At 53.4% G+C, this 26,617-nt stretch overlaps 2 protein-coding genes and 2 long non-coding RNA genes across 6 annotated transcripts; 1 reads left to right on the plus strand and 3 right to left on the minus strand.

Annotated features, from left to right (window-relative positions):
* Nucleotides 1-251: 251 nt before the first annotated feature.
* On the minus strand, nucleotides 252-2,228 carry LOC113841231 (uncharacterized). The gene is made up of 3 exons (XR_005262525.2): nucleotides 1,942-2,228; nucleotides 1,299-1,659; nucleotides 252-1,034 (listed from the first exon to the last, which is right to left on the minus strand). It is a non-coding gene; the product is annotated as an uncharacterized lncRNA (long non-coding RNA).
* Nucleotides 2,229-6,392: 4,164 nt separating this feature from the next.
* On the minus strand, nucleotides 6,393-11,215 carry LOC119715464 (uncharacterized). 2 transcript variants are annotated; one of them, XM_072032125.1, is made up of 8 exons: nucleotides 10,977-11,214; nucleotides 10,071-10,517; nucleotides 8,492-8,530; nucleotides 8,197-8,304; nucleotides 7,907-7,931; nucleotides 7,615-7,670; nucleotides 6,780-6,811; nucleotides 6,393-6,660 (listed from the first exon to the last, which is right to left on the minus strand). In XM_072032125.1, exons 1-8 carry the CDS (start codon nucleotides 11,155-11,157, stop codon nucleotides 6,592-6,594), a joined length of 957 nt encoding a protein of 318 aa, XP_071888226.1. In that variant the 5' UTR covers nucleotides 11,158-11,214; the 3' UTR covers nucleotides 6,393-6,591. The 2 variants fall into 2 exon arrangements, with proteins under 2 accessions (XP_071888226.1, XP_071888227.1); XM_072032126.1 differs by lacking the exon at nucleotides 8,197-8,304 and having other exon boundaries at nucleotides 10,977-11,215.
* Nucleotides 11,216-14,064: 2,849 nt separating this feature from the next.
* Nucleotides 14,065-17,521, plus strand: LOC113841232 (uncharacterized). 2 transcript variants are annotated; one of them, XM_038172803.2, is made up of 8 exons: nucleotides 14,065-14,241; nucleotides 14,720-14,776; nucleotides 14,959-15,252; nucleotides 15,791-15,835; nucleotides 16,307-16,331; nucleotides 16,516-16,550; nucleotides 16,710-16,741; nucleotides 16,972-17,521. In XM_038172803.2, the coding sequence occupies exons 1-8, from the start codon at nucleotides 14,175-14,177 to the stop codon at nucleotides 17,017-17,019; spliced, it is 603 nt and encodes a 200-aa protein (XP_038028731.2). In that variant the 5' UTR covers nucleotides 14,065-14,174; the 3' UTR covers nucleotides 17,020-17,521. The 2 variants fall into 2 exon arrangements, with proteins under 2 accessions (XP_038028731.2, XP_071888230.1); XM_072032129.1 differs by lacking the exon at nucleotides 16,516-16,550.
* A 330-nt stretch (nucleotides 17,522-17,851) lies between these two features.
* On the minus strand, nucleotides 17,852-26,574 carry LOC140000993 (uncharacterized). Its single transcript, XR_011806164.1, has 3 exons — nucleotides 26,446-26,574; nucleotides 19,083-19,107; nucleotides 17,852-18,846 (listed from the first exon to the last, which is right to left on the minus strand). It is a non-coding gene; the product is annotated as an uncharacterized lncRNA (long non-coding RNA).
* Between the last annotated feature and the right edge of the window lie 43 nt (nucleotides 26,575-26,617).

Below are 26,617 nucleotides of genomic sequence, written 5' to 3' on the forward strand. Positions count from 1 at the left end.
GCAAATAGTTGTGTACACAGAAGATGTTATTTTGCTCAGATGACAAATAAATGTCTCTGACTTTGTGTTCCTGATGGCACCTCTGACCCATGCAACCACATCAGGAATGGGACGGAACAGACAGACAGACACCAATGCACGAAGGGGTGGTGGTGTCAATCTGAAGAGATGTGAAGAGCCTTGCAAACAGACCTTTCCAAGAAAAACTACACCAGCTCCTTCCTGTTTGGGATGGCTTTATTGAGAGCTGAAAGGTCGGCCGGGCTTTCCCCAGTGCCCTCTGCCTCTCTCAGAGAACCAGCTGCATCGCCTCTCATTTGCTCAGCTTTTGGCATGCAGAGGGTGTTGAGAGCAGTTGGATTGAGAGAGCTGCAAAACACAAGGGAGAACAAGCAGTAGACTTGATCTGGCGGTGCCCACCATGGGGAAATGCTGGGAGCATGGAAGGAGGGGGATTCAGCCAGAGCACAGCCATGCGAAGCTCCCAGGCTCCTGCATTTGGATGCACTTTTGGCTTCCATTTGCTCTCCAACAGCCTGCCCTCTTGCAGCCATCACGTGCACGCTCAGTGTGGAAGGCTGTCCTTGGGCTGAACTCACGTTCACTCTGCCCATCTCATCCATGTTGGCATCTGGAGGAGAGAACCTGAGTTAGTGTCCAGCCACACACAGCAGGTAGGGCTTCCCCACCCCTCACCACAGTTGCTCCCATGGCCACGGCTTGCTGTGACAAAGGCATCAGCACTTCACACAGTGCATAGAGAAGGGTGAAGAAGGGACTGGCACTTACAGAAACGTCTGGGGTCAGAAGAAGAGTCCTCAGCACTACCAGCAACATAGAGAGGCATAGAGAGATGACAGAGAAAAGGTGCTGAAGGTCCTTAGCAACACTTCCACAAACCCCCTGGTTCTGAGGTGCATGTGTGCTGAGAAGAAGAGCACTGCATGGCCCTGCCATGCGCCCAACTCCCTGCTGCACACCCCAACAGCCAGCAGTCCTTGGAGCTCACCTTGGGCATCTCCCTCTGCAGGCACCTGCAAGAAGAACAGGGGCTGAGGTGCACAGGCTAAGGTGTTGCCCAGCCCTGGCTCCCATCTCGGGGCTGGGGGACGAAGGCTGGAACTCCCCAGCTCCCTCAGCAGCCTCCGCAGCTGGGCTGCCCACAGCCATCACCCACAGGCACCGCCTGCCCCAGCTGTGCACCCCCAGGTTCCCCCCACTTCCTTTCCCTCTGCACCAGCCCCGCAGTAGGACCCCCACAGCCTCAGCCTTTCCCCCTTCTTCCCCCACTCCCTCACCTTTCCTGATGGCAAACCAGCTGCCTGCAGCCAGGAGGACGAGGCCGATGGCCGCCACTGCCAGCACCGTGCCTGTGGGGAGGGCGTGTGGGATCCGGGCATGGGGAGCTGGGGGAGAGACTGTGTGAGGGCAGCGGGGTGTGATGGGGAGAGGCAGGGAGCAGGATGTGCCTGTGCAGCCGGCACACCTCCTGTCTGGTAAAGCTCCTGTTTGTCCCAATGCCAAGGGGACTGCAAGTCAGCACGCCCTGGATGTCTGGAGAGCCTGGCAGCCCTGAACTTCATACTGGTGTCCCTGGGTGTGCAGGATGGAATCACTCACCTGGGGGTGATGACCATGTCGGGGAACCTGCCACAGTGCCTGGCAGGAGAAAGGGACAGTATGAGTGTCTGCAGCATGCCTGCTCTGCCCAGGCTAGGCACATACTGATCTTGTGTCCTGCAACACCCCTGAACATAACTGTGTGGGGCAGGGGAGACACAGCCCCATGGGCACATCCCCCCACTGACAGCCAGCACCATCCTCAGTGGAGGTGTAAAATTGCCCACAGCTGCTGTGCCAACATGGGCCCGTATGGATCTGGTGTCTAAATGCAAGTGCCTCTATCTCTTATCTCCAGACCTCTGTGGAACCGTGTCTCACCAGGGACATCCAGGATGCGGCCAGCACTGAGGGCAGAGCTTCTTACTCGGTTGCTGCCATCGTTGACCTGGTATCCACATGTGTATGTCCCCTCGCTCTCCTGGGTGACCTTTAGAGTTATGGTGTAGCTCAATTTCCATGGTTGCCATTTCAGGCTGTGGGCCTCCATCCTATCCTTGCAGAATACAATCCGGGAAGGCACTGAAGGGCCATCAATGGTGCAGCGAAGTGAAACCAATTCCCCCTCCTGATTGCTGGAGGTGTTCAGGAAGAGGGCTGGAGCCGGGAGGTCACCTGGAGAAACAGCACACAGATTGCCTGGGCAGCGTTACTGACAGCAGAGAAACAAAGAGACCTGGATCCCAAATGGTGAAAAGTCTTCTGTCAAGGGATTAACATGGGAAGAACAAACTTCCTCTGTCTTCCCATATCAGTCACCACACCCACACACCCCTCCCCTCTGCCACACATCCCCACACTGTTCCCTCACCTGGGGATCTGCAGATGTCCTGGGCGATGACACCAGCACCTGCAGCATGGGGCAGAGAGAGCTTTGCTTAGAGGGGCAGTGACCTTCTGTCTTCCCAAAAGCAACACTGTCCCACTGTGCTCCACGCCTGCAATGCCCATCCTCCCCTGTGCCCAGCACAGGCCTGTCCTGGCCCCAGCAGCAGACCTCCAGCCCTCAGCCCCCACACCCAGCAATGCCCCAACTCACAGATCACCAGCAGCAGGACTGCAGTGCCAGGAGGAGACAGCCTTGCCCATGGCACCTGCCACAGCATCTTTTGGGGAGCTGCTTTAGGGGAGCAGCGTCGGCTTCAGGTGGCTGCTTTGCTGTGAGCTGGGGACAGTGGGACAGAGGCTTGATGTGCAGCTGGGACCTGTCCTGTGGGCTTTCTTTAGCCGCCTGAGCCTTGCCCACAGACAGACACTCTGACCAGCCAGGCCCTGCCTCAGCCCCTGATGCGTCTTTTTCATGTGCAGAGCCTGCACTTTCAGTTACAGATACTAAGACACTTTGCCACACATTATTTTCACTTGCATCTCAGGGGCAGCATCCTCCCTGCAAAACCCTACTGGACCTTGACTCCAGCCAGCTTTAGCCCATTGACTGACAGCTCCCATGGCACCAGAAAGCATCATCAGCCTTTCTGAGAACTTTTTAGCTCATTCTCCTTGCATGTGCTTGATAATTGTAAATCAGCTCCTGAACTGTTGTTCCGTTTACACGGCTACACAGCCTGAGCCCCTCTGCCTGCCAGCGGCTCCATGGGGAGACCTGGTGCTGCAGCCCTCTGTCCTGTGCAGAAGGGGACTCACTCACAACCCAGGCCTTGGGGGTTTCTGGCAAGGAGGCACTGGTTCTCTTCCCCAAATCTCTGCCTTTTCTCCCATTTCCTAGTGCACCTGGAAACCTGCTTTGCGCTGTACAAGAACAAGTGGGGGTGCAGTTCTGTAGGGCCTGCCATAACTGTGGGACTTAATGGGCATGGGTCAGTTAAGAGTGAGAAATTTTGTTTTCATCACTTTTTTTTTTTTCCCTATTTTTGCTTAATATACCACATTTATGTCAACCCATGAATTTCCTAAATTTTGCCGTCATGATTCTCTTGCCCTGATCCCAGTGGGGTTTGGCTGAGTAAGTGGCTCTGTGCTGCTTCCCTGCCCACTGGATTTAAAGCACAACTGCTCTATTTGGCATCCCACTTGGGGATGCAAGGGTTGATAATTTTGATAAAAGCAGTGGCCATGAGTCTACTATGGCAGATAGACTCTGTGATCCTCTCCTTCTTGCTTTTTGGGAACTTTCTGTTAGAGACAATTAACATCTACAAATATACCGTGTCTTCTCCAAGGGGCAAGTGGAGGAGGAAACAAGGAGTGGCACCTTCACCTTCTCTCCAGCACGTGTTCTGGGTTTATCCAAAGGCTAAAAGTCTATTTCTGAGTCTAAGTAAGGGACATGTGCCCAGGCGGAGTGGTTATGGATAGCAAGGTGAGTGAGAGAATCGGGGTTGGGATGGAGAACAATGCTCACTTGCAGTGCTTTGGGACTTCACCCTGAAACAAGCGTGTGATACTGATGATCTGAGTGAATGTTGGAAAAAAGGATGTCCTTACTGTGGCACTCAAAAAGTGACCCAGAATCACAGAATCACAGAATATTAGGGATTGGATGGGACCTTGAAGGATCATTTAGTCCAATCCCCCTGCAGGAACAGGAACTCCTACATCAGGTCACACAGGCATGTGTCCAGACGGGTTTTGAATGTCTCCAGAGAAGGAGACACCACAACCCCCCTGGGCATCCTGTTCCAATGCTCTGTTACCCTCACTGTGAAAAGGTTTCTTCTCTTATTTGGGTAAAACAGCCTATGTTCCAGCTTGCACCCATTGCCCCTTGTCCTATCATTAGATGTCACCGAGAATAGCTTGGCTCTGTCCTCATGACACTCACCCATCACATATTTCTAAGTATTAATAAGGTCATCCCTCAGTCTCCTCTTCTCCATGCTAAAGAGACCCAGATCCCTCAGCTTTTCCTCGTAAGGGAGATGTTCCACTCCCTTCATCATCTTTGTGGCTCAGTGCTGGACTCTCTCAAGCAGTTCCCTGTCCTTCTTGAACTGTGGAGCCCAGAACTGGATGCAATAGTCCAGGTGTGGTCTCACCAGGGAAGAGTAGAGCAGGAGAAGAACCTCTCTCTATGTACTAACCACATCCCTTCTGATACACCTCAGGATGCCATTAGCCTTCTTGGCCACAAAGGCATGGTATTGGTCATGGTCATCCCTCTGTTCAGCAGGAATCCCAGGTCCCCTTCTCCTGCACTGCTCTCCAACTGGTCAGTCCCCAACTTGTACCTGTGTCTCTGGGGTTGCTCTTGTCCAGATGAAGGATGCTACACTTGCCCTCATTATATTTCATTACGTTTCTCCCCATCCAATTCTCCATCCTGTCTAGGTCTCGTGGGATGGAAGCACAGCCTTCCACTGTGTCAGCCACTCCTCCCGGTTTAGTGTCATCAGCAAACTTGCTGACAGTGCACTCATATTCCCTCATCCAAGTCATTGATGAACATATTGACTAGTACTGGTTCCAGTACTGACCCTTGAGGGACTCCACCAGATACAGGCCTCCAACTTGACTCCACCCCATTGACCACAACCTTCTGGCTTCTTCCCTTCGGACAAATACAGCACCACAGTATAAAAAGGACATGAAACTGTTAGAGAGTGTCCAGAGGAGGGCTACGAAGATGGTGAAAGGCCTGGAGGGGAAGACGTACGAGGAACGGCTGAGGGCACTGGGCCTGTTCAGCCTGGAGAAGAGGAGGCTGAGGGGAGACCTCATCGCAGTCTACAACTTCCTCGTAAGGGGGTGTCGAGAGGCAGGAGACCTTTTCTCCATTAACACCAGCGACAGGACCCGCGGGAACGGAGTTAAGCTGAGGCAGGGGAAGTTTAGGCTTGACATCAGGAGGGAGTTCTTCACAGAGAGGGTGGTTGCACACTGGAACAGGCTCCCCAGGGAAGTGGTCACTGCACCGAGCCTGACTGAATTTAAGAAGAGATTGGACTGTGCACTTAGTCACATGGTCTGAACTTTTGGGTAGACCTGTGCGGTGTCAAGAGTTGGACTTGATGATCCTTAAGGGTCCCTTCCAACTCAGGATATTTTATGATTCTATGAAATCACAGTCCACCTCACTACCCAATCATCCAGACCACACTTCTTCAGTTTAGCTGCAAGGATGCTGTGCGAGATGGTGTCAAAGGCTTTACTGAAATCAAGATAGACCACATCCCCTGCTTTAATATCATCTATCCCCCCAGTTATATCCTCATAAAAGGCTCTCAGTTCGGTCAAGCACGACTTCCCCTTGGTGAAGCCATGTTGACTGCCCCTATTGACACTTTTATCCTTGATATGCCTGGAGACAACGCCAAGGCCAAGTTGTTCCATTAGCTTTGCAGGGATGGAGGTGAGGTTGACTGGTCTATAGCTACCTGGGTCATCCTTCTTTCCCTTTCTGAAGACTGGACTAACATTTGCTTTCCTCCCGTGCTCAGGCAACTTTCCTGATGCCCATTACTTTCCACAGATAATGGATAATGGCCTAGCAATGACTTCCACCAACTCCCTAAGCACGCACGGGAGCATCCCATCATGACCTGTGGATTTATGGATGTCCAGAGATGTTTATTTTTCTTCTAAACAAAACCACATCTGTAGCGCACACACCAATTGGCAGACACATGCAAGCACATCCCTGCAGCGATACCGGTCCCTACAGGTCCAAATGTGTGGGTGCATGGAAGACCAGCCCTGTGACTTTATAATGCAGTTTAGGAATACATAATTTCCAGTGAGCACAGGGAGATGATTTAATATGAGGAAAAACCATTGCTACACTCACAATATTACTTGGTACACCTGATATATTTTAGAGGTATTAATTTATTGCAAACAGAGATATGAGTCCTTCAACCTCTTGGCTACACACATACAGCCCTTTCCTGTGACAGAAACCCCAAAGAAGCCCAAAGTGCACCCTCCAGCCCCACGTTATGGTTGCAAGAGCCCGCTACAAAAGAGTAAAGGCAGCTGAGGGCAAGGCCCCTGTGCCCTTCCCCTGTGGCAGCGTTATCGGGTCTGCGTGGTGGTCACCATGGCATACGTCGTGGTGTCGCTCATCTGCTGCATGGGACAAGGCTTTAGTGGGAAAAGAAAGCCCTGTTACTTCAGCTGCTGACTGTGAGCCCTGCACAATGAGCGTGCACCAGGCTGCAGAACTGCAGAAAGGAGCTGTGCACAGCTGTGCCACAACTCACCCTGTCCCATCGAACGTGGACGATGGTGGAGTCTGTGGGGGCAAAAAAAAAACACACCATGAGCCCTTTCTGCCTGTTGGTGAATGTTGGAACTACACCCTGGCGTTGGGCATCAGCTCCTGGGCTCAGCACTCAATGCCTGGTCACATTTCCTCTCCCTTCACTCTGATCTGGGATGTGCATTAAGCAGCAGTGTAGCAGAGATGCTATGATTTTTTGTATTTTCACAATTCTGTGGCATCTCCTCTCTTTGCACAGCCAGAACACCTTGCAAACTGTTCTCTGTGCAGTCATGGGAAAACAAGGTCGGGCTGCAACTCGAGCGAGGTGTACGTAGAGTGGGGATATATCTATAGCCTGTCACCCAACCACAACATCCTCCCTTTGCTGCAGCTTGTGGTTTCAGAGCGAGCTATATTTTTCCCACCAGTGCAAGGAGCCATGCCTTTCCTTGCTGTGCAATGCTTTGGCCTGCTCTTGAAGCAGAAATGCCTCTGAAGAGAAACTGAAGAAAAGACAAAAGCAGAGGCTGGAGTGGGGGAATTGAAGCCTGGGGCTGCAACAGGTGTTGAAGGACCCCCCAAGGAAAGGGGCTTTGTCCCTGGGAGCACTGGGATGCTTCCATGTCCCTTGTGTAGCCAGCAGCCTTGCACACTCTGCATGCAAGGAAGAAGGAGGATGTGAGGTGCTGGAGAGAAACTTGCTCTTGATGAACGGGCAGGGATTTTATATTTCCCAGTGGGAAATGAAGGGGTGGGATTGCATGTACAGTTGCACTGGATGCCCATGGTGAGATGGGCATGTGGCTTCCCATGTGGGAGGAGGTAGTACTCACATGTGACTTCTCCAGAGTCAGTTGTTTCCATCTGTGGTCTGTCAACGTGCTGTTGCCTGGAGAGGAATGGAATGGTTCTGGGATGTGCGTGTGCTGAGGAGGGGTCTGGAGGTTTATGCCCTTTAGTGTTGCTTTCCTACATTTGGCATGGAACTGGAGGGCAGCCCAAGACAATCCCCATCCTTCCTGCCTTCTGCACAGGAGATGCCCCTGAACAAGGAACACCTCAGGGCCCCACCATGCCCTCAACTCCCTCCCCCATGCCTCACAGCCAGGAGCCCTTGGTGCTCACCTTGGGCATCTCCCTCTGCAGGCACCTGCAAGAAGAACAGGAGTTGAGGTGCACAGGCCAAGGTGCTGCCCAGCCCTGGCTCCCATCTTGGGGCTGGGGGATGAAGGCTGAAGCTCCCCAGCTCCCTCAGCAGCCTCCCCAGCTGGGCTGCCCACAGCCATCACCTCCAGGCACCGTCTGACCCAGCTGTGTACCCCCAGGTTCCCCCAACCAACTTTCCCACTGCACCAGCCCTGCAGTAGGACCCCCACGGCCTCAGCCTTTCCCCCCTTCTTCCCCCACTCCCTCACCTTTCCTGATGGCAAACCAGCTGCCTGCAGCCAGGAGGATGAGGCCGACGGCTGCCACTGCTAGCACCATGCCTATGGGGAGGGTGTGTAGGATCCGGGCATGGGGAGCTGGGGGAGAGAGGGTGTGAGGGCAGCGGGGTGTGATGGGGAGAGGCAGGGAGTAGATATGCCCAAGCAGCTGGCTCACCTCCTGTCTGGTAAACCTCCTTCTTGTCCCCATGTCCTGGGGAAGGCAGCACAGCACACCCACTCCCCATGCTGGGGGGTTCTGAGGGTACAGGAGAAAATTACTCACCTGGGGGTGATGGACTTGCTGGGGAACTCGCCACATTGCCTGGCAGGACAAAAGGACAGGCTTAGTGTCTACAGTGCACCCAGATCCTTCCCAGAATGAGCCTCAGCCCCATGGGAACATTTCTCCATCGACAGCCAGCACCATCCCCAGGGGAGGCATAAAATGCCCGCGGCTGTTGTGCCAACATAGACCCCCATGGATCTTCTGTCTAAGTTCCCTCATGAGTGGTTAAGTATAGCTTCGTTTAGGAGTGCCTGCCGATTAAATATGGCAACACCACTCTCACATTTCTGTGATTCTGGGGGCTAGAGGATCACACAACTACAAAATGGCCAAGGATAGAAGGGACCTCTGTAGTCCAGCCTTCTGCTGAGCAGGATCATCTAGGACAGACTGCACAGAATGGCATCCAGGTGGATTTGGAATATCTCCAGAGGAGTATCTCCACAGCGTCTCTGGGCAGCCTGTTCCAGTGCTCTGCCACCCTCCCAGTAAATAAATGCCCCTCATATTCAGATGGAATTTCTGTACTGCAATTTGAGCCCGTTGCCTCTCGCTCTTTCCCTGGGCACAATCGAAAAGAGACTAGCTCCATCCTCTCAACACCCTCCCCTCAGATATTTATAGACATGGATGAGGTCTCCCCTCAGTCTCCTCTCTTCCAGGCTAAACAGGCTCAGTTCTCTTGGCTCCGGTCCTCTGACCATCTCCGAAGTCATCCTCTGGACTCTCTCCAGTAGTTCTATGCCCCTCCTGAACAGGGAATCCCAAAACTGGACACAAAATGCTTTGTGTTCCATGCAAGGAAGTGATTCCTTCCCAGGAGCTCTCGCCCAGAGAACAAATTCCCTCTCCCTTGCCATCACCACCCCACACACACCTCTCTTCAGTCACCCATCCCCATGCTCAACCTCACCTGGGGAGCTGTAGATGTCCAGGGTGGTCAGGCCAGCACCTGCACCTTGGGACACAGAGGGTTTTTTTTAGAGGGAGTGAGAGCTGGGGCACCCACACGCTTTTGCCCATGTCCCTGCTGCTGGGTCCTTGCCATGTCCTCACTGCTGTGTCCTTGCCAGGCAGGCACCTTGTCACCCCTACATCTCAGTCCAGCACCCCTGTGGTCTTCTCCCTTGGATCGATACCATGTCCCTTTCATCTGGTTCGATGTTCCACAGAGAGGTCTCCAAATACCTAAGAACTCCAGTATGTCCCTGTTCTCACCCAAGAGCTCCAGACCCATTTTCAGAGCCATAAATGTAGACTTCTTCTTCACACATAGGTAACTGCCCAGATCATGACAATCTCCACATTTCTCCTGCCATAGACTCATCAATTCACAGGGCAGATGTTGAAGCATGCCATATGCTCCATCTCTGCAGCAGAGGTGCTGCTGCAGGAATAGAGGGACCAATTGGGAGCTGCTCTCTCTCTGTAGGGGCTGCCTCTGAGGAGAGGGAACACTCCCGTGAGGGAACCACCCCAAAGCCTGCTGCAGCACACAGCTCCAGACTCAGCACAGCCATGTGGTGGCAAGTGCCTCCATCCCTTCTCACCCCTCCAGCCTGGGGACATGTCTCACCTGGGACATTCAGGATGCGGCCAGCACTGAGGGCAGAGCTCCTCCTCTGTTTCATCTCATTCCTCTGCTGGTACCCACATGTATATCTTCCTGCGCTTCTTGACGTGATGTTCAAGACCACAGAGTAGCTCAGCTGCCCTTGATGGGCTTTCTCGCTGTACAGCTGCTTGCCATCCTTGCAGATGATGATTCTTATTACGGATGACACCACAGGGAGAATACACTGGAGCAAAACTGTGGTACCTGGCTGAGCAGAAGTTGAGTTCATTTGGAGAGCAGGAGCCAGGAGATCCCCTGCAGGAGACACAGCAGTGAAGGGCTGCCATAGGGCAGAGCTCCATAGGGCAGAGCTCACAGTGGTTGGGCTTCCAAGTGCCCTGGGTCTGGGAGGGAAGGACTCACAAGTACCTGAGGAGATGCAGATGTCCTGGGAGGTCATGCTGCCACCTGTACCAAGGGGCAGAGAGGGATTTGCTGAGAGGGTCAGTGTCCAGGCTCATCCTGATGCCCCTGCTCACATCCTCACTGCTAAGCAGCCTGCATGTTCTCATGATGTCTCTCTTCAATATCCCCTCAAACAATGCCAATCCCAATCCCATTTTGTGTGGATTTCTTGTTCCAGGTATGTCCCATAGCTCCATAGAGAAGCCAGCAGTCCTAGAGTCTGAGAGCAACACTCCAGACAATTTATGGTGCTGGAGAAGTGTGCCCCTTGCAAGATCAGTATCAGAGCTGAAGGAAGCAATCTCTATCTTGCTTTCTCCAAAGCAACTCTGCCCCACAGTGTTGCACACCTGGCGCACAAACACTGTCTCCATCCTCCCCTCTGCCCACCACTGGCCTGTCCTACCCCCAGCAGCAGCCCTCCAGCCCTCAGCCCCCACACCCAGCAATGCCCCAACTCACAGAGTGCCAGCAGCAGGACGGCAGGGACAGAAGGAGACAGCCTTGCCCATGGCGCCTGCCCCAGCATCTTTTGGGGCACTGCTTTTGGGGAGCACCGTCTGCTTCGAGTTTCTGCTTCGCTCTGAGCTGGGGACAGTGGGACAGAAGCTTGCGGTGCAGCTGGGACCTTTTGTGTGGGCATTCTTTGTCCACGTGAGCCTGGCCCACACTAAGCATCTCTCTCATCACTGGGGGCCTTGCCTAAAACCTGCTACGTCCGCTGCTTTTGTTGAGCAGCGGACGTAGTTTTTGTTTTATTTCTGTCCTCTCACACACCACAGTTTTAACAAGTATCTCAAGGGCAGCATCCTTCCTGCAAAGCCCTCCTGCCTCTTGTCCCCACTTGGCTTTGCTCTCTTCTGACCATATCACTCTGCTTTTCTTCAACGTCTGCACAAATGATGACGGCACAAAGGCCAAAGTGACTTCAGTGCTCTGGGGAAGTTGCCAAGGCTGTGGGCAGATTTCTCCTTCATCCTGTTGGTGAATCAGCTTATGAAGAACTCTCAGGGAGTCTCAGCTGTTGCCATACTGCTGCCAGTGCAGCACTGTGGGAGCCATCTGCACCCACACTTTGACCCCCATGCGACCACACAACAACCAGGAAAGGCAGAGGCTTCACCCTGAAGGCACCTGAGCTCTCCCACGCTGCTCTCTAAGATCCCTTCCTTAAAGGAATAGGCGAGAAACTCTAGTTGAAGAAGACTTGTGCACTGAGATAAGGGCAGGGAGATCACTCACCAGTGACCAGAACAGGCAAAAGAGACTCTGCATAAGGCAGATTAATGCAGTTCATTGCCCACCATTAATGGGCACTGCAGGGACTTTCATCCCACAGGAGGTAGGGCCTTTCTTTGGGTAGCACCAGGCCACTTGCCAGATGCTCTTCTGTTAAGCGGCCAAGTGGCTTCTCAAAAATGTCCAGCCAAGTGCTCCCATGCCTCTGCACCCAATGTCCTCATTCCAGCCTTTAACACTCCATGGTAGGGCTCAATCTTTCAAGAGGTTGTTGCGTGACCTGGGATGTGCTAGACCCAAGGAATGCTTTGTTTCTGGGCCCATGGCCCACCATTTTCCTTTGGGCATGACTCCCTGGCACTCTTCTGTTTACACTTGGAGCATCGTGGGCTTCTGATCCTTAATAGCCTGGCTCCAGAAGGCCAGAGGATGACCTCAACTTTCTCCTGCTCTTTCCTGCCGAAGGCTCCTGGCCAGGCCATTTTCCCCACCTGCAGTGTGAAGCACTAGCGGCACAGCTGGGCCTGTATGCACAGGACTAAGAGCCTCCACCACACCCTTTTGGACACCCACTTTCATCTCTTCCAAGGGTTATTTATTGCTTACAACCCCACTTGTCCAGAATATGACAACTTGTTTTGCTGGTTTTTAGCTGGTGGGCACACAGTTGTTACCTCATTGACCTTTTTCATTGGGATGTGGCATCCTGCCATTTTACTCCCACGTTCAACATTCCCTGGGCAGGTCCCTTGACCTTACTCAGGCCAGTGGAAAAACCAGCTTTCAGGAGAATTTGGATTATTTTCTTCCCTTTCTCAAAGACTTCCTCTGCTTTGCTGTCCCATGTGAGGAAGCCATCAATGCACTACAGGTGCTCAGGAGCTTGCCCTTGTTCCACAGTAATCTGCATTACTCCATGGCAAATGGCAGGGCTGTGTTTGCACCCCTGGTATTGTCCATTGCAGGTGTACTGGATGCCCTTCCAAGGGAAAGCAAACTCTAGCCTGCACTCTGCAGATGCATTGAATTTACATTGCAACGGTTTGGTAGCAGGGGTCCGCACAGGTGGCCTCATTGAGAAGCCCAGAAGCTGCACCCTATTTGAAAAGGGCCAGTGTCAGACTGTGAAAAAGGGACCTGCTGCAGGCCAAAGCTGAGCCAAAAATCAATGTTGTTTGTACATCTGTGAGAACATTTTTAAGAAGGTAAGGAAACCATCTGCACAACGAGTGGTAGAGGGAGGAGTGAGAACCAGCCCTGCAGGCACCAAGGTCAGTGCAGCAGGAGGGCCGGAGGTGCTCCAGGCATGCAGCAAAAGTTCCCCTGCGGCCTGTGGAGAGGTTCCTGGTGGAGCAGGCTGTCCCCCAGCACCCATGGGTCCCACATGGAGCAGATCTGCACGCTGCAGCCCATGGAGGAGCCCCCGGTGGAGCAGGTAAATGTGTCCTGGAGGAGGCTGTGGCCCATGGAGAGCCCCCACAGGAGCCTGTATTTCAACCCACAGGCTTGCTTTTCTTTCTAATTCTCTCCCCCTCCCAGAGAGGGAGGGGGGAGGGTGAGTGAAGGGCTCTGTGGCATTAAGATGCTGGCTGGGTTTAACCACAACACCTGGGTTGATGTAATTAGAACATATTATGGGGAAAAAAAAAAAAGCAAAGAAATTACTCTACAACAAAAGGCCAAAAAGGAGGAATGAAAAATGCAATTGCTCACCACTAGCTGATCCATGCCCATCAAGTCCTAGAGTTACGGTAGCCCCCACAGAACTGCGCCCCTAATTTTGTTGTACAGCACAAAGTTGCACTGAGAAAAGGCTGAAAAGGAACCAGTTTGGATAAAGGAGGCATTGCCTCTTTGCCAGAAACCCCCAAGGCCTGGGTTGTGAGTGAGTCCCCTTCTTCACAGGACACAGGCTACAGCACCAGGTCTCCCCATGGAGTCGCTGGCAGGCAGAGGGGCTCAGGCTGTGTAGCCATGTAAAAGGAACAACAGTTCAGGGCTGATTTACAATTAGCAAGCACGTGCAAAGAGAATGAGCTAAAGGGCTTTGGAAAAGGCTGGTGATGTGTTCTGGTGCCATGGGAGCTGTCAGTCAATGGGCTAAAGCTGGTTGGAGTCGAGGTCCAGTAGGGTTTTGCAGGGAGGATACTGTCCCTGAGATAAAGACAGAGACAGCCTGTGCTGCGGTGTTTGACTAGCTGTGAATAAAAGTTGGGGCTCTACACATGAAAAAGACACAGCAGAGGCTGAGGCAGGGCCCTGCTGATGAGTGCCTCTTAGTGTGGGCAAGGCTCATGAAACCACAGAAAGCCCACAGGAAAGGTCCCAGCTGCACTGCAAGCCTTTGCCCCACCGTCCCCAGCTTACAGCAAAGCAGACACCTGAAGCAGACACTGCTCCCCAAAAGCAGCGCCCCAAAAGATGCTGGGGCAGCCACCATGGGCAAGGCTGTCTCCTTCTGGCCTTGCCATCCTGCTGCTGGTGATCTGTGAGTTGGGACATTGCCGGGTGTGGGGGCTGAGGGTTGCTGCTGGGGGCAGGACAGGCCCGTGGTTGGCACAGGGGAGGATGGGGACAGCATGCGTGGGCCAGGCGTGCAACACTGTGGGGCAGAGTTATTTTGGGGAAGGCAAGATTGGGATTGCTTCCTCCAGCTACGATGCAGATTTAAGCAAGGGGCACACTTCTCCAGTACTAAAAGTTTGTTTGTAGCCTTTGTGTGAGACTTTCAGGATGCCTTACAGGATGCCTTAGAGAGCATGGGGACTCCAACTAGAATATAAAACCCATCCAGAATTGACTTGGAATGGTGCCACGTGTGCAGATGAAGTAGATTCTGGATGGAGAACAACAAGTGGGAAGTCCCATTTTCAGGCAGGACTAAGCAGTGGGTATGTGTGCAGGGAGCTGTGGGTGAGCCGTGTCACTGCCCCTCTAAGCAAAACCCTCTCTGCCCCATGCTGCAGGTGCTGGAGTGACCACCCAGGACATCTGCAGCTCTCCAGGATTGCAGGAGCATGGAGGTGGGTCCCGAAAATGAACATGTCCTGGGGAAGGAGATGGAAAGAGCAAAGTGAATTATTCACACACAGTTTCCCCTGGAAACCCCAGGAGAGCAGACTTCTCTCAGCCTTGGCATGCAGTTGGTTTTGCCAGCAGGCAATCACTAACGCTTGCCTGGGGAATCCCTCTGCCTTCTCTCCAGGTAACGACCAGACGCCAGTCCTGTACCTCAACGCTTCCAGTGCCCAGGAAGGGGAAATAGTGCTGCTTCAATGTACCATTGATGAGCAGTTTCCTGCTAAGCGAATTGTCTTCTGCAAGAATGGGCAGGAGGAGTTCAGCCTGAAAGCCCAGCAGGGCAGGCTCATCTATGCTCTGGTCCTGAACATCACCTCAAGAAGTGCTGGGACGTACACATGTGGGTACCAGCAGAGGAATGACAGCAACTGGGTGAGGAGCTCTGCTCTCAGTGCTCCCCAGACCCTGTCCATGGCAGGTGAGACACAGCCCTGGAGTGTTGAAGGCAGAAGGGACGAGGACACCATTGAGGCTGGAGCTGTGTGCTGCAGCAGGCAGGGCATGTCTCTGGGGTGGTTCCCTGATGGGAGTGTTCCCTCTCCTCCAAGGGAGCCCCTAGAGAGAGAGCTGCTCTCAAGGGTCCCCTGGTTACTGCAGCAGTACCTCTGCAGCAGACGTGGGTTTCTACATGGCAGTGGAACAGAGAGTAAGGGCTGGCATTGTGAATGGACTCTGGTCTGAGCCAGGGATGTTCCAAGATCTGCCCTTTACACTGATGAGCCTAAGGTAGGGGAAGTGGGGCAACTGTCCTGAGATCAACTATAGCCTATAACTGTAACTATAACTGTGAACAGTTGTGTGGGCTGGTAGACAGAGGGGAGACCACAGTGGTGCTGGTTTAAGATACCAGAATGGGAAGGTGCTTGCTCAGCAAGGACAAACAGTGGGGACATGGGCATGGGTGAGGTGGTGTGCAAGGTCTTGGCCATACTAAGAAAAATGTTCTTTACACCAAGGTGCAACTGCTGGTGAGACCACCCGGGACATCCACAGCTCCCCAGGTGAGGACCACCATGTGGGTATGCCGGCTTCACAAGCAGGTCCTGCTCCCTGCCTCTCCCCATCACACCCCGCTGCCCTCACACCCTCTCTCCCCCAGCTCCCCATGCCCGGATCCTACACACCCTCCCCATAGGCATGGTGCTAGCAGTGGCAGCCGTCGGCCTCATCCTCCTGGCTGCAGGCAGCTGGTTTGCCATCAGGAAAGGTGAGGGAGTGGGGGAAGAAGGGGGGAAAGGCTGAGGACATGGGGGTCCTGCTGCGGGGCTGGTGCAGAGGGAAAGGAAGTGGGGGGAACCTGGGGGTGCGCAGCTGGGTCAGACGGTGCCTGGGGGTGATGGATGTGGGCAGCCCAGCTGGGGAGGCCGCTGAGGGAGCTGGGGAGCTTCAGCCTTCATCCCCCAGCCCCGAGATGGGAGCAAGGGCTGGGCAGCACCTTGGCCTGCGCACCTCAGCCCCTGTTCTTCTTGCAGGTGCCTGCAGAGGGAGATGCCCAAGGTGAGCACCAAGGGCTGCTGGCTGTGGGGTTTGCAGGAGGGAGTTGGGGGCATGGCGGGGCCCTGTGGTGCTCTTCTTCTCAGCACAGACACACCTCAGAACCAGGGGGTTTGTGGAAGTGTTGCTAAGGACCTTCATCACCCTTTCATTTTGCTCTCTCTATGCCTCTCCATGGTGCTGGTAGTGCTCAGGACTCTTCTGCTTACACCAGCCATTTCTGTAAGTGTCACTGCCTTCTTCACCCTTCTCCTCTAGGCACTGTGTGAAGTGCTGATGCCTTTACCATGGCAAGCCATGACCATGGGGGCAACTGTTGTGGGGAATGGGAAGCCCTGCCTGCTGTGTGTGGCTGGACCCTAATTCAGGTTCTCCCTCCAGATGCCAACGTGGATGAGATGGGCAGAGTGAAGGTGAGTTCAGCCCAAGCACAGCCTTCCATGTTGAGCGTGCACGTGATGGTTGCGAGAGGGCAGGCTGTTGGAGAGCAAATGCAAGCCAAAAGTGCATCTGATGGCAGGAGCCTGGGAGCTTCGCGTGGCTGTCCTCTGGCTGAAATGCCCTCCTTCCATGCTCCCAGCATTTCCCCATGGTGGGCACCGCCAGACCAAGTCTACTGCTTGTTCTCCCTTGTTTTTTGCAGCTCTCTCAATCCAACTGCTCTCAACACCCACTGGATGTCAAAAGCTGAGCAAGTGAGAGGCGATGCAGTTGGTTCTCTGAGAGAGGCAGAGCACTGGGGAAAGCCCTGCTGATCTGCCAGCTCTCAATGAAGCCATCCCAAACAGGAAGGAGCTGGTGTACTTCTTCTCGGCAAGGTCTGTTTGCAAGGCTCTTCACATCTCTTCAGATCGACACCACCACCCCTTTGTGCCTCGTTGTTTGTCTGTCTGCTCCATCAAATTCCACGTGTGGCTGCATGAGATGGAGGTGCCATCAGGAACACAAATTCAGAGCTGTTTATTTGTCATCAAAACAAAACCACATCTGAAGTGCACTCACTGACTGACGCACACATGCGAGGACATCCCTGCAGTGATATCTGTCCATATAGGTCCAAATGGGTATCTCCGTATGTGGGTAGAAGAGCACCCCTTTCACTTTATACTGCAACTTAGGTGTACAAGTCATCCACTGAGCACAGAGAGATGTCTTCTTTTGTTGAGAGAAAAATAAATACATTCACAGTATGATTCAGTATAGCTCATATATTTTAGAAGTATTAATATATTGTAGATAGAGGTGTGAGTCCAACATCGTCTTGGCTAAACACACATGGCTTTTTCCTGTGACAGCAAAACTCAAAGAGGACCAAAGCGTATCCCAATGCAGCACATTATGGCTGCAGGAGCCCTATGCAAGAGAGCAAAGGCAGTCATGGGCAAGACACTTGTGCTCTTATGCTGTGACAGCACTATTGGGTCTGCGTGTGGGTCACCATGGGATATGTCGTGGTGTCGCTCATCTGCTGCACAGGAGAAGGCTTTAGGGGGAAAAGAAACCCTGATACTCCAGCTGCTGACTGTCAGCCCTGCACAACGAGCGGGCACCAGGCTGCAGGAGTGCAGAAAGGAGCTGTGCACAGCTGTGCCACGACTCACCCTGTCCCATCAAACATGGCTGTTGGCAGAGTTGGTGGGGGCAAAAAAAACACACCATGATCCCTTGCTGCCTGTTGGTGGAGGGCTGAAACTCACATTGACCTTGGGCAGCATGGTCAGCACACAATGGCCAGCTTCATTTCCCCTCCCATCACCCTGCTCTGGGACATACATTAAGCAGCAATGGAACAGAAATACTGAAGTTTTGGTTTATTTCCACCATTCTGTGGCATCACCTCTCCTTGCACAGCCAGCACACCTTGCAAGTTGCTCTGTGCACGTCTGCAAAAACAAGGTTGTGTTGTAACCTTGTTAGAGGTTAGAGGTCAACTTAGAGTGATGTACTCATAGGGTAGGGATATATCTATAGCCTCTGACCCAACCACAACATCCTCTCTTTGTTGCTACCTGTGGTTACAGAGCGAACTCTAAAATGGTTTCCTCACAAGCACAAGGAAAGAGAGCCAGATCTTTCACTGCTGCTCTGTCCTTTCAACTTCATGAAAACAGAAATTGCTTTGTAGGAAAACTGAAGAAATAACAAAAGAAGAAGCTGAGGTGGGGGAATTGCAGCCTGGGGCTGCAGCAGCTGTGAAAGGACCCCCCAGGCAAAGGCGCTTTCTCCCCATGAGCACTGGGATGCTGCCATGTCCCTTGTGCAGCCAGCAGCCTCGCACACACTCTGCATGCAAGGAAGAAGCAGGACATGAGGTGCTGGAGAGAAACCTGCCCTTGATGAATGGGCAGGGATTTTGTATGTCCCAGTGGGAAATTAAGTGATGGGATTGCATGGGGGCTCGCACAGGATTCTCATGGGGAGAGGAGCATGTGGCTTCCCCCGAGGGAGGAGGTAGTACTCACACTGGATGTCACCATAGTTGGTGTCTTCCGCCTGTGGGCTGTCAACGTGCTGCTGCCTGGAGAGGAATGGAATGGTTCTGGGATGTGCATGTACTGAGGAGGGGTCATGAGGCTTATACCCTCTGGTGTTGCTTTCCTACATTTGGCATGGAACTGGAGGGCAGCCCAAGACAAGCCCCATCCTTCCTGCCTTCTGCACAGGGAATGCCCCTGAACAAGGAGCACCCCAGGGCCCCGCCATGCCCTCAACTCCCTCCTGCATACCCCACAGCCAGCAGCCCTTGGTGCTCACCTTGGGCATCTCCCTCTGCAGGCACCTGCAAGAAGAACAGGGGCTGAGGTGCGCAGGCCAAGGTGCTGCCCAGCCCTTGCTCCCATCTCGGGGCTGGGGGATGAAGGCTGAAGCTCCCCAGCTCCCTCAGCAGCCTCCCCAGCTGGGCTGCCCACAGCCATCACCCCCAGGCACTGTCTGACCCAGCTGTGCACACCCAGGTTCCCACCACCGCTTTTGCCTCTGCACCAGCCCCACAGCCGGACCCCCATGGCCTCAGCCTTCCCCCCACCTTCCCCCCACTCCCTCACCTATCCTAATGGCAAACCAGCTGCCTGCAGTCAGGAGGATGTGACTGACGGCTGCCACTGCCAGTGCCGTGCCCGTGGGGATGGCGTGCGGGATCCGGGCATGGGGAACTGGGGGAGAGACTGTGTGAGGGCAGCAAAGTGTGATGGGGAGAGGAATGGAGAAGGATGTGCCCGTGCAGCCAGCATACCCACATGGTGGTCCTCACCTGGGGAGCTTTGGATGTCCTGGGTGGTCATGGAAACACTTGCACATTGGGGCACGCAGCAGTTTGCTTAGAGGGGTGAAGACCTCATGAACCACCATGACCATGTCCCCACTGTTGGTCCTTGCTAAACTACACTTTCCCACTGCTCTGTCCAAACAGCACCTACATGGTTTCCTCCCTGGATCCAATCAAAGACACTTTTTGTTGGTTTGCTATTGCAGAGAGAGGTCCCCGGATGCCTAAGCACATAGGTAACTGCCCAGATCATGACAATCTCCACATTTCTCCTGCCATAGGCTCATCAATTCACAGGGCATATGTTGAAGCATGCCCCATGCTCCATATCTGCAGCAGAGGTGGTGCTGCAAGGACAGGAGGACCCCTTGAGAACAACTCTCTCTCTCTAGGGGCTGCCTTGGAGGAGAGGGAACACTCCCGTGAGGGAACCACCCCAGAGCCTGCTGCAGCACACAGCTCCAGACTCAGCACAGCCATGTGGTGGCAAGTGCCTCCATCCCTTCTCACCCCTCCAGCCCGGGGACGTGTCTCACCAGGGACATTCAGGATGCAGCCGGCACTGAGGGCAGAGCTCCTCATGTGTTTCATCTCATTCAGCGCCTGGTACCCACATGTATATCTTCCTGCGCTTCTTGATGTGATGTTCAGGACCACAGAGTAGCTCAGCTGCCTTTGCTGGGCTTTCAGACTGTACAGCTCCATCCCATCCTTGCAGAAGATGATTCATCTTGCATGTGACACCACAGGGAGAATACACTGGAGCACAACTGTGGTACCTGGCTGAGCAGAAGTTGAGTTCATTTGGAGAGCAGGAGCCAGGAGATCCCCTGCAGGAGACACAGCAGTGAAGGGCTGCCATAGGGCAGAGCTCACAGTGGTTGGGCTTCCAAGTGCCCTGGGTCTGGGAGGGAAGGACTCACAAATACCTGAGGAGATGCAGATGTCCTGGGAGGTCATGCTGCCACCTGTACCTGGGAGCAGAGAGGGATTTGCTGAGAGGGTCAGTGTCCAGGCTCATCCTGATGCCCCTGCTCACATCCTCACTGCTAAGCAGCCACCATCACACCTGCATGTTCTCATGCTGTATCTCTTCAACAACCTCTTGAACAATGGCAATCCTAATCCCATTTTGTGTGGATTTCTTGTTCCAGTAAGTCCCATAGCTCTGTAAAGAATCCAGCAGTCCTAGAGTCTCAGAGCAAACCTCCAGACAATTTATGGTGCTGGAGAAGTGTGCCCCTTGCTCAGACTTATATTATACTTGGAGGAAGCAATTACCATCCTGCCTTCCAAAAAACAGCTCTGACCCAGAGAACTGTATGTCTGCCCACTCACACTGTCCCTATCGTACTGTGTGCCCAGCACAGGCTTGTCCTGCCCACAGAAGAAGCCCTCCAGCCCTCAGCCCCCATGCCCAGCAATTCCTCTGTTGCAGGAGGAACGGCTGAAAACACGACAGACACCAGTATGGTCAGATCATGCTCTCTCTTTATTACCCAAATAGCCTGACTTTTATAGCAAACTTAACAGGGGCGGATAGTGTCTTACACAAGATTATTGGTCAAAAGCACTCAGACAAACAACTGCAAGAAAACAATCCCCTTGTGATTAGCAGTCACGTACATCCTGTCCTTGAAGCCAGCTGCTGGCAACAATATTTCTTAATTCCTCAATTGGGTTTGTTGGAACGTATATGATAGGAACTTCACCAAGTCGACCTGACAGCTTGGTTTGCTCAGCTGCAGCAAGTCATGGCCTCCTTACTCTTTCAAGAAGGCCTAAACATGTCCCTACTCACAGATCACCAGCAGCAGGACGGCAGGGCCAGAAGGAGACAGCCTTGCCCATGGCGCCTGCCCCAGAACCTTTTGGGGCTCTGATTTTGGGGAGCAGCGTCTGTTTCAGGTGTCTGCTTTGCTGTGAGATGGGGATGGTGAGACAGAGGCTTGTAGTGCAGCTGGGAGCTGTCCTGTGGGCTTTCTGTGGCTGCCTGAGCCTGCTCACAGCCAGAAGCTCTAATTATTGGGGCCCTACCTCAGACCCTTCTATATCTGCTTCAATTTGAGAGCCCCCAATCTTATTCTCTCACATACCACAACACTCACTGTTTTACTTCTATCTTAGCGATGGCATCCTCCTTGCAAAGCCCTTCTGCTCTTTATCCCAACACTGCTCACTGTTTTGCCCTCTTCTGAACACATCCTCTCCAACACCACAGTTTTAACAAGTGTCTTAAGGGCAGCATCCCCCCTGCAAAGCCCTCCTGCCCCTTGTCCACTCAACTTTGCCCTCTTCTGACCACATCATTCTGCTTTTCTTCAACATCTATACAAAAGATGACGGCGACAGGGGAATCCTGAACCAAGGTGAAGTCACCAAAGTGACTTCAGTGATCTGGGGAAGTTGCCAAGGCTGCGGGCAGATCCCTCCATTCTGTCAGTGAATCAGCTTATGAAGAACTCTCAGGGAGTCTCAGCTGGGGCCATACTGCTGACAGCACAGCACTGTGGGAGCCAGCGGCACCCACACTTTGACCCTCATGCGACCACACAACAACCAGGAAAGGCAGAGGCTTCACCCTGAAGGCACCTGAGCGCCCCCATGCTGTTCTCTCAATTCCCTTCCTCAAAGGAATAGGCGAGAAACTCTAGTTGAAGAAGACTTGTGCACTGAGATAAGGGCAGGGAGATCACTCACCAGTGACCAGCACAGGCAAAAGAGACTCCGCATAAGGCAGATTAATGCAGTTCATTGCCTACCATTAATGGGCACTGCAGGGACTTTCATCCCACAGGAGGTAGGACCTTTCTTTGGGTAGCACCAGGCCACTTGCCAGATGCTCTTCTGTTAAGCGGCCAAGTGGCTTCTCAAAAATGTCCAGCCAAGTTCTCCCGTGCCTCTGCACCCAATGTCCTCATTCCAGCCTTTAACACTCCATGGTAGGGCTCAATCTTTCAAGAGGTTGTTGAGTGACCTGGGATGTGCTAGACCAAGGAATGCTTTGTTTCTGGGCCCATGGCCCACCATTTTCCTTTGGGCATGACTCCCTGGCTCGCTTTTGGCACTTGGAGCATCATGGGCTTCTGATCCTCAACAGCCTAGCTCCAGAAGGCAGAGGACATCCTCAGCTTTCTCCTGCTTTTTTCTGCCGAAGGCTCCTGGTCAGGCCATTTTTCCCACCTGCAGTGTGAAGCACCAGAGGCACAGCTGGGCCTGTACACATAGGCCCAAGGGCTCCCATTGCAGCCTTTTGAAAAACCACCTTCACCTCTTCCCACTTCAAAGTGCTCTTCTTTCAGGTTACTTCTTAGAGAGGGCTCAGAAGCTCCCCACAGCATGCAATATGCCTTCTCCAGAAACCCACAAGGCCTAGGAAACCTTGTGTTTCTTTCCTTTTAGCTGATGGGGACTCAGTTGTTACCTCACTGACCTCACCCACTGGGATATAGCAACATCCACCTTGCCATTTTACACCCAAGTTTCACATTTCCTGTGCAGGTCCCTTGACTTCAGTCTGGTCAATGGCAAAACCAGCCTTCAGGAGAATTTGGATAATTTTCTTCCCTTTCTCAAAGACTTCCTCTGTTTTGCTGCCCCACATGAGGCTGCCATCAATGCACTGCAGGTGCTCAGGAGCTTGCCCTTTTTCCACAGTAATCTGCATTACTGCATGGCAAATGGCAGGGCTGTGTTTGCACCCCTGGCACCGTCCATTGCAGGTGAACTGGACGCCCCTCCAAGGGAAAGCAAACTCTGGCCTGCACTCTGCAGCTGTATTGGGGTTACGTGGGCAGGTAGGGGGGGTCTGCAGAGGTGTCCTCAGTTAGAAGCTGCCTCCTATTTGAAAAGGGCCAGTGTCAGACTTTGAAAAAGGGACCTGCTCCAGGCCAAAGACGAGCCAAAAATCAATGTTGTTTGTACATCTGTGAGAGCATATTTTAGCAGGGAAGGAAACCTGCTGCACAACAAGTGGTAGAGGGAGGAGTGAGAACCAGTCCTGCAGGCACCAAGGTCAGTGCAGCAGGAGGGCAGGAGGTACTCCAGGCATGCAGCAAAAGTTCCCCTGCAGCCTTTGGAGCGGCTCCTGGTGGAGCAGGCTGTCCCTCTGCACCCTTGGGTCCCACATGGAGCAGATCTCCACGCTCCAGCCCGTGGAGGTGCCACCGGTGAATCAGGTGGATGTGTCCTGGAGGAAGCTGAGGCCCATGGAGAGGCCCTGCAAGAGCATGTCCCAAGCCGGAGCTGCAGTCTTTACCAATTGCTGGACCATTCCTTTGTAAGATACAAGAACTATATGCATTAACCACCCTCTTTTTCTTAGACTTGTGGTTATACAAGGGTATGAAAGACAGAAGGTCACATTTCATCGTATCATGTGGCCCGAGGATTGTTCCATATTGACACGAATCAGATGAACACATTTCACACTATCATGGGTAGGAACAATGCATTCAAGTGCGATTTATTACAGCACCAGGTACACAGGTTCTTTGGATTGCCAGCCATAGTTACTGTCTGCAAAAGCAAGCTAGTATGCACGAAATACACAGGTGACACAGGTGCACAGCCTGGAAATTAAATGTGTTAAAAGGCTAAAAGACTCTATAGAGATTTCAAAGTTTCCGCAGAGACACACAGTATAGCCGTGTGTTCAAATCTCACCCAAAGGCATCCCAATGTGGGGAGAGGGTGGAAGAGAAGCACAGCCCGTCGACTGATCCCAGGAGTCAGGAGGCTGTAAGGATGGTATATTCCCTCGGGGTGGTATCTCCCCTGACAGTGGTATCTTCCAAAACATCCCCTCTCTCTTAGGCCAATTTATATTATTTTCTATCTTTTAGGTGGAGCTTGAGTGACTCTAGTCAAGCATATCTTAGTTATGATTGGTGAAACGTTATCCCATCTCCGTTTAAAGTAATAGGCTCTGAGAAATTCAGAGTGCATGCTCAGTGAGGGGTGGTCGCACATTGGAGGCAGGTAGCTTTTAGGATGGAGGTGTGTTTTGGTATTATAATGATATTACAGTGAGGAAAAGTACACTAGGGTACAGCAGTTGTCAAAACATGACAGGTCCTTGTCTCAGGGTAGCAAAAAGTGCAGCTGAGAGACAGAAGACCCAGCAAAGGGATGGGTGGGTGTGGGGTGCAGAGTGCCAGGCATGGCCACCCCCTGGTCATCTGCATGGCCTCAGCCATCCTCACAATGGCACTTTTCCATGCCACATCTACCAGGGCAGTGGCAGTATGTAGGGGAACTCTTGGGTGTCAGGGCAAAGGGAACAGCAGGTCCCTCGCAGTCATGGGGCCAAGGAACATGGCCCCATATGGCAGTCATAGAGCAGCGCTCCAAGCTCTGCTCACTGGCTTCCCTCTCAAATACAGAGCAGCAACATCAGCTGGTGCATTCTGAGCCAATCCTTTATATTTTGCCTCCCACAGGACCTATACCCATCAAGGTGCCTCCACACAGGGCACTGTGACCACCTGGGGATGTGCCCATTGCAGCCGGCACCACCTTGGGCACAGGGAGGTGCTGGAGTGATGCAGGAGCTGCAGAGCATGGCTACCTGGGGGTGCAGACATGACTCCATCCCCTCGTGTTGTTCTGGTATTCAGAGGTGGATCACATGATGGAGATCCTATGACTAGGAGCGGCAGCAACGTGGGTGTTGTGGTTGAAGGCAGCCAGGAGAGTGCACGATCCCTCCTCAATGTGAGCAGAGAGCAGAGTCTGAGCCAAGGGAAGCAGAGCAGTGGCAGCACATCCCTTGGGCATGCTGCCGCAGCTGCCTTGAACCCCACGGCAGCGGGAGTCTGGCAAATGTGTGGGGGTCATGTTCTGAGCATGAGGGAGCAGGCTGGGGACAGCATGGAGCTCAGGGGGACATCAGAACACCATGGGGACAGGGACGTCTCCAGGCTGCCTGGCCCTGCCGGCACCATGGCTCCATCTCTCCAGGAGGAGGGTGATGATGGGGGCAGACAGCAGCAGGAGCAGGCTGAGGGCAGAGCGCAGGATCCAGACTTCCAGGGGCATGGCTGGCCCTGTGAGAGAACAGAGTCACAGTGTCACGAAGGCAAGCTACATAGGACAGCCGTGTTGGGAAGGGCTGATGAGCAATGTCTCACCTATGGAAGGTATCTGGGCCCTCTGTGAGAGGCTGCTGCCTGTGGGAGACATGAACATGCTTATGTCCCTTGAACTCTGTTTTGGGACAATCCCAGATGCTGAGGAGATGCTGAGCTCATGTCTTGCTTCCTTGAGCACACAGGGAACATGAGCAAGCCTTTTCATGTAAGTTCCCAAACACAGGTTTGTAAAGGTTAGAGGGACATCCTAGAGCGGTATTGGAACACCCCAGGGTTCACAGACAACCCCAGCCCCTGTTCTCTATTTCATTGCCCGATGCAGCCCAATCTCTGATGCAGAGGTGCTCCAGGAGGGACAGGGACATGTGTGAGATCAGCTCTTTTTCTAGCGGCTGCCTTACAGGAGAGGGAACATTCCCATTCGGGATCTACACGACAGCCATGCCCTACCTTCTGCAGCATACAGCTCCAGCCTCTGCAGTATCCCTGTCCCTTCTGTCCAAACATTGGGCCATATCTCACCTGGCACAAACAGGCTGCCCAGCCCTGGCTCCCATCTCGGGGCTGGGGGACGAAGGCTGAAGCTCCCCAGCTCCCTCAGCATCCTCCCCAGCTGGGCTGCCCACAGCCATCACCCCCAGGCACCGTGTGCCCCAGCTGTGCACCCCCAGGTTCCCCCCACCGGCATTCCCACTGCACCAGCCCCCAACAGGACCCCCATGTTCTCAGCCTTTCCCCCCTTCTTCCCCCACTCCCTCACCTTTCCTGATGGCAAACCAGCTGCCTGCAGCCAGGAGGACGAGGCCGACGGCCGCCACTGCCAGCACCGTGCCTGTGGGGAGGGTGTGCAGGATCCGGGCATGTGGAGCTGGGGGACAGTGGGTGTGAGGGCATCACGGTGTGATGGGGAGAGGCATGGAGCAGGACGTGCC

Source organism: Anas platyrhynchos, chromosome 36 (genome assembly GCF_047663525.1).
Source record: "Anas platyrhynchos isolate ZD024472 breed Pekin duck chromosome 36, IASCAAS_PekinDuck_T2T, whole genome shotgun sequence".
NCBI classification, from domain to species: Eukaryota; Metazoa; Chordata; class Aves; order Anseriformes; family Anatidae; genus Anas; species Anas platyrhynchos.

Excerpts from the sequence above, each read along its gene's own strand:
- LOC119715464 (XM_072032125.1), bottom strand. The coding sequence starts at position 11,157 with ATGCCCACACAAAAGGTCCCAGCTGCACCGCAAGCTTCTGTCCCACTG. Across the intron at positions 8,305-8,491 it reads AGCAAGTCCATCACCCCCAG|CTCCCCATGCCCGGATCCTA; the intron begins GTGAGTAATTTT and ends TCTCTCCCCCAG. Across the intron at positions 7,932-8,196 it reads CTGGTTTGCCATCAGGAAAG|GTGCCTGCAGAGGGAGATGC; the intron begins GTGAGGGAGTGG and ends TTCTTCTTGCAG.
- LOC113841232 (XM_038172803.2), top strand. The coding sequence starts at position 14,175 with ATGCTGGGGCAGCCACCATGGGCAAGGCTGTCTCCTTCTGGCCTTGCC. Across the intron at positions 15,253-15,790 it reads CCAGACCCTGTCCATGGCAG|GTGCAACTGCTGGTGAGACC; the intron begins GTGAGACACAGC and ends CTTTACACCAAG. Across the intron at positions 16,742-16,971 it reads ATGAGATGGGCAGAGTGAAG|CTCTCTCAATCCAACTGCTC; the intron begins GTGAGTTCAGCC and ends TGTTTTTTGCAG.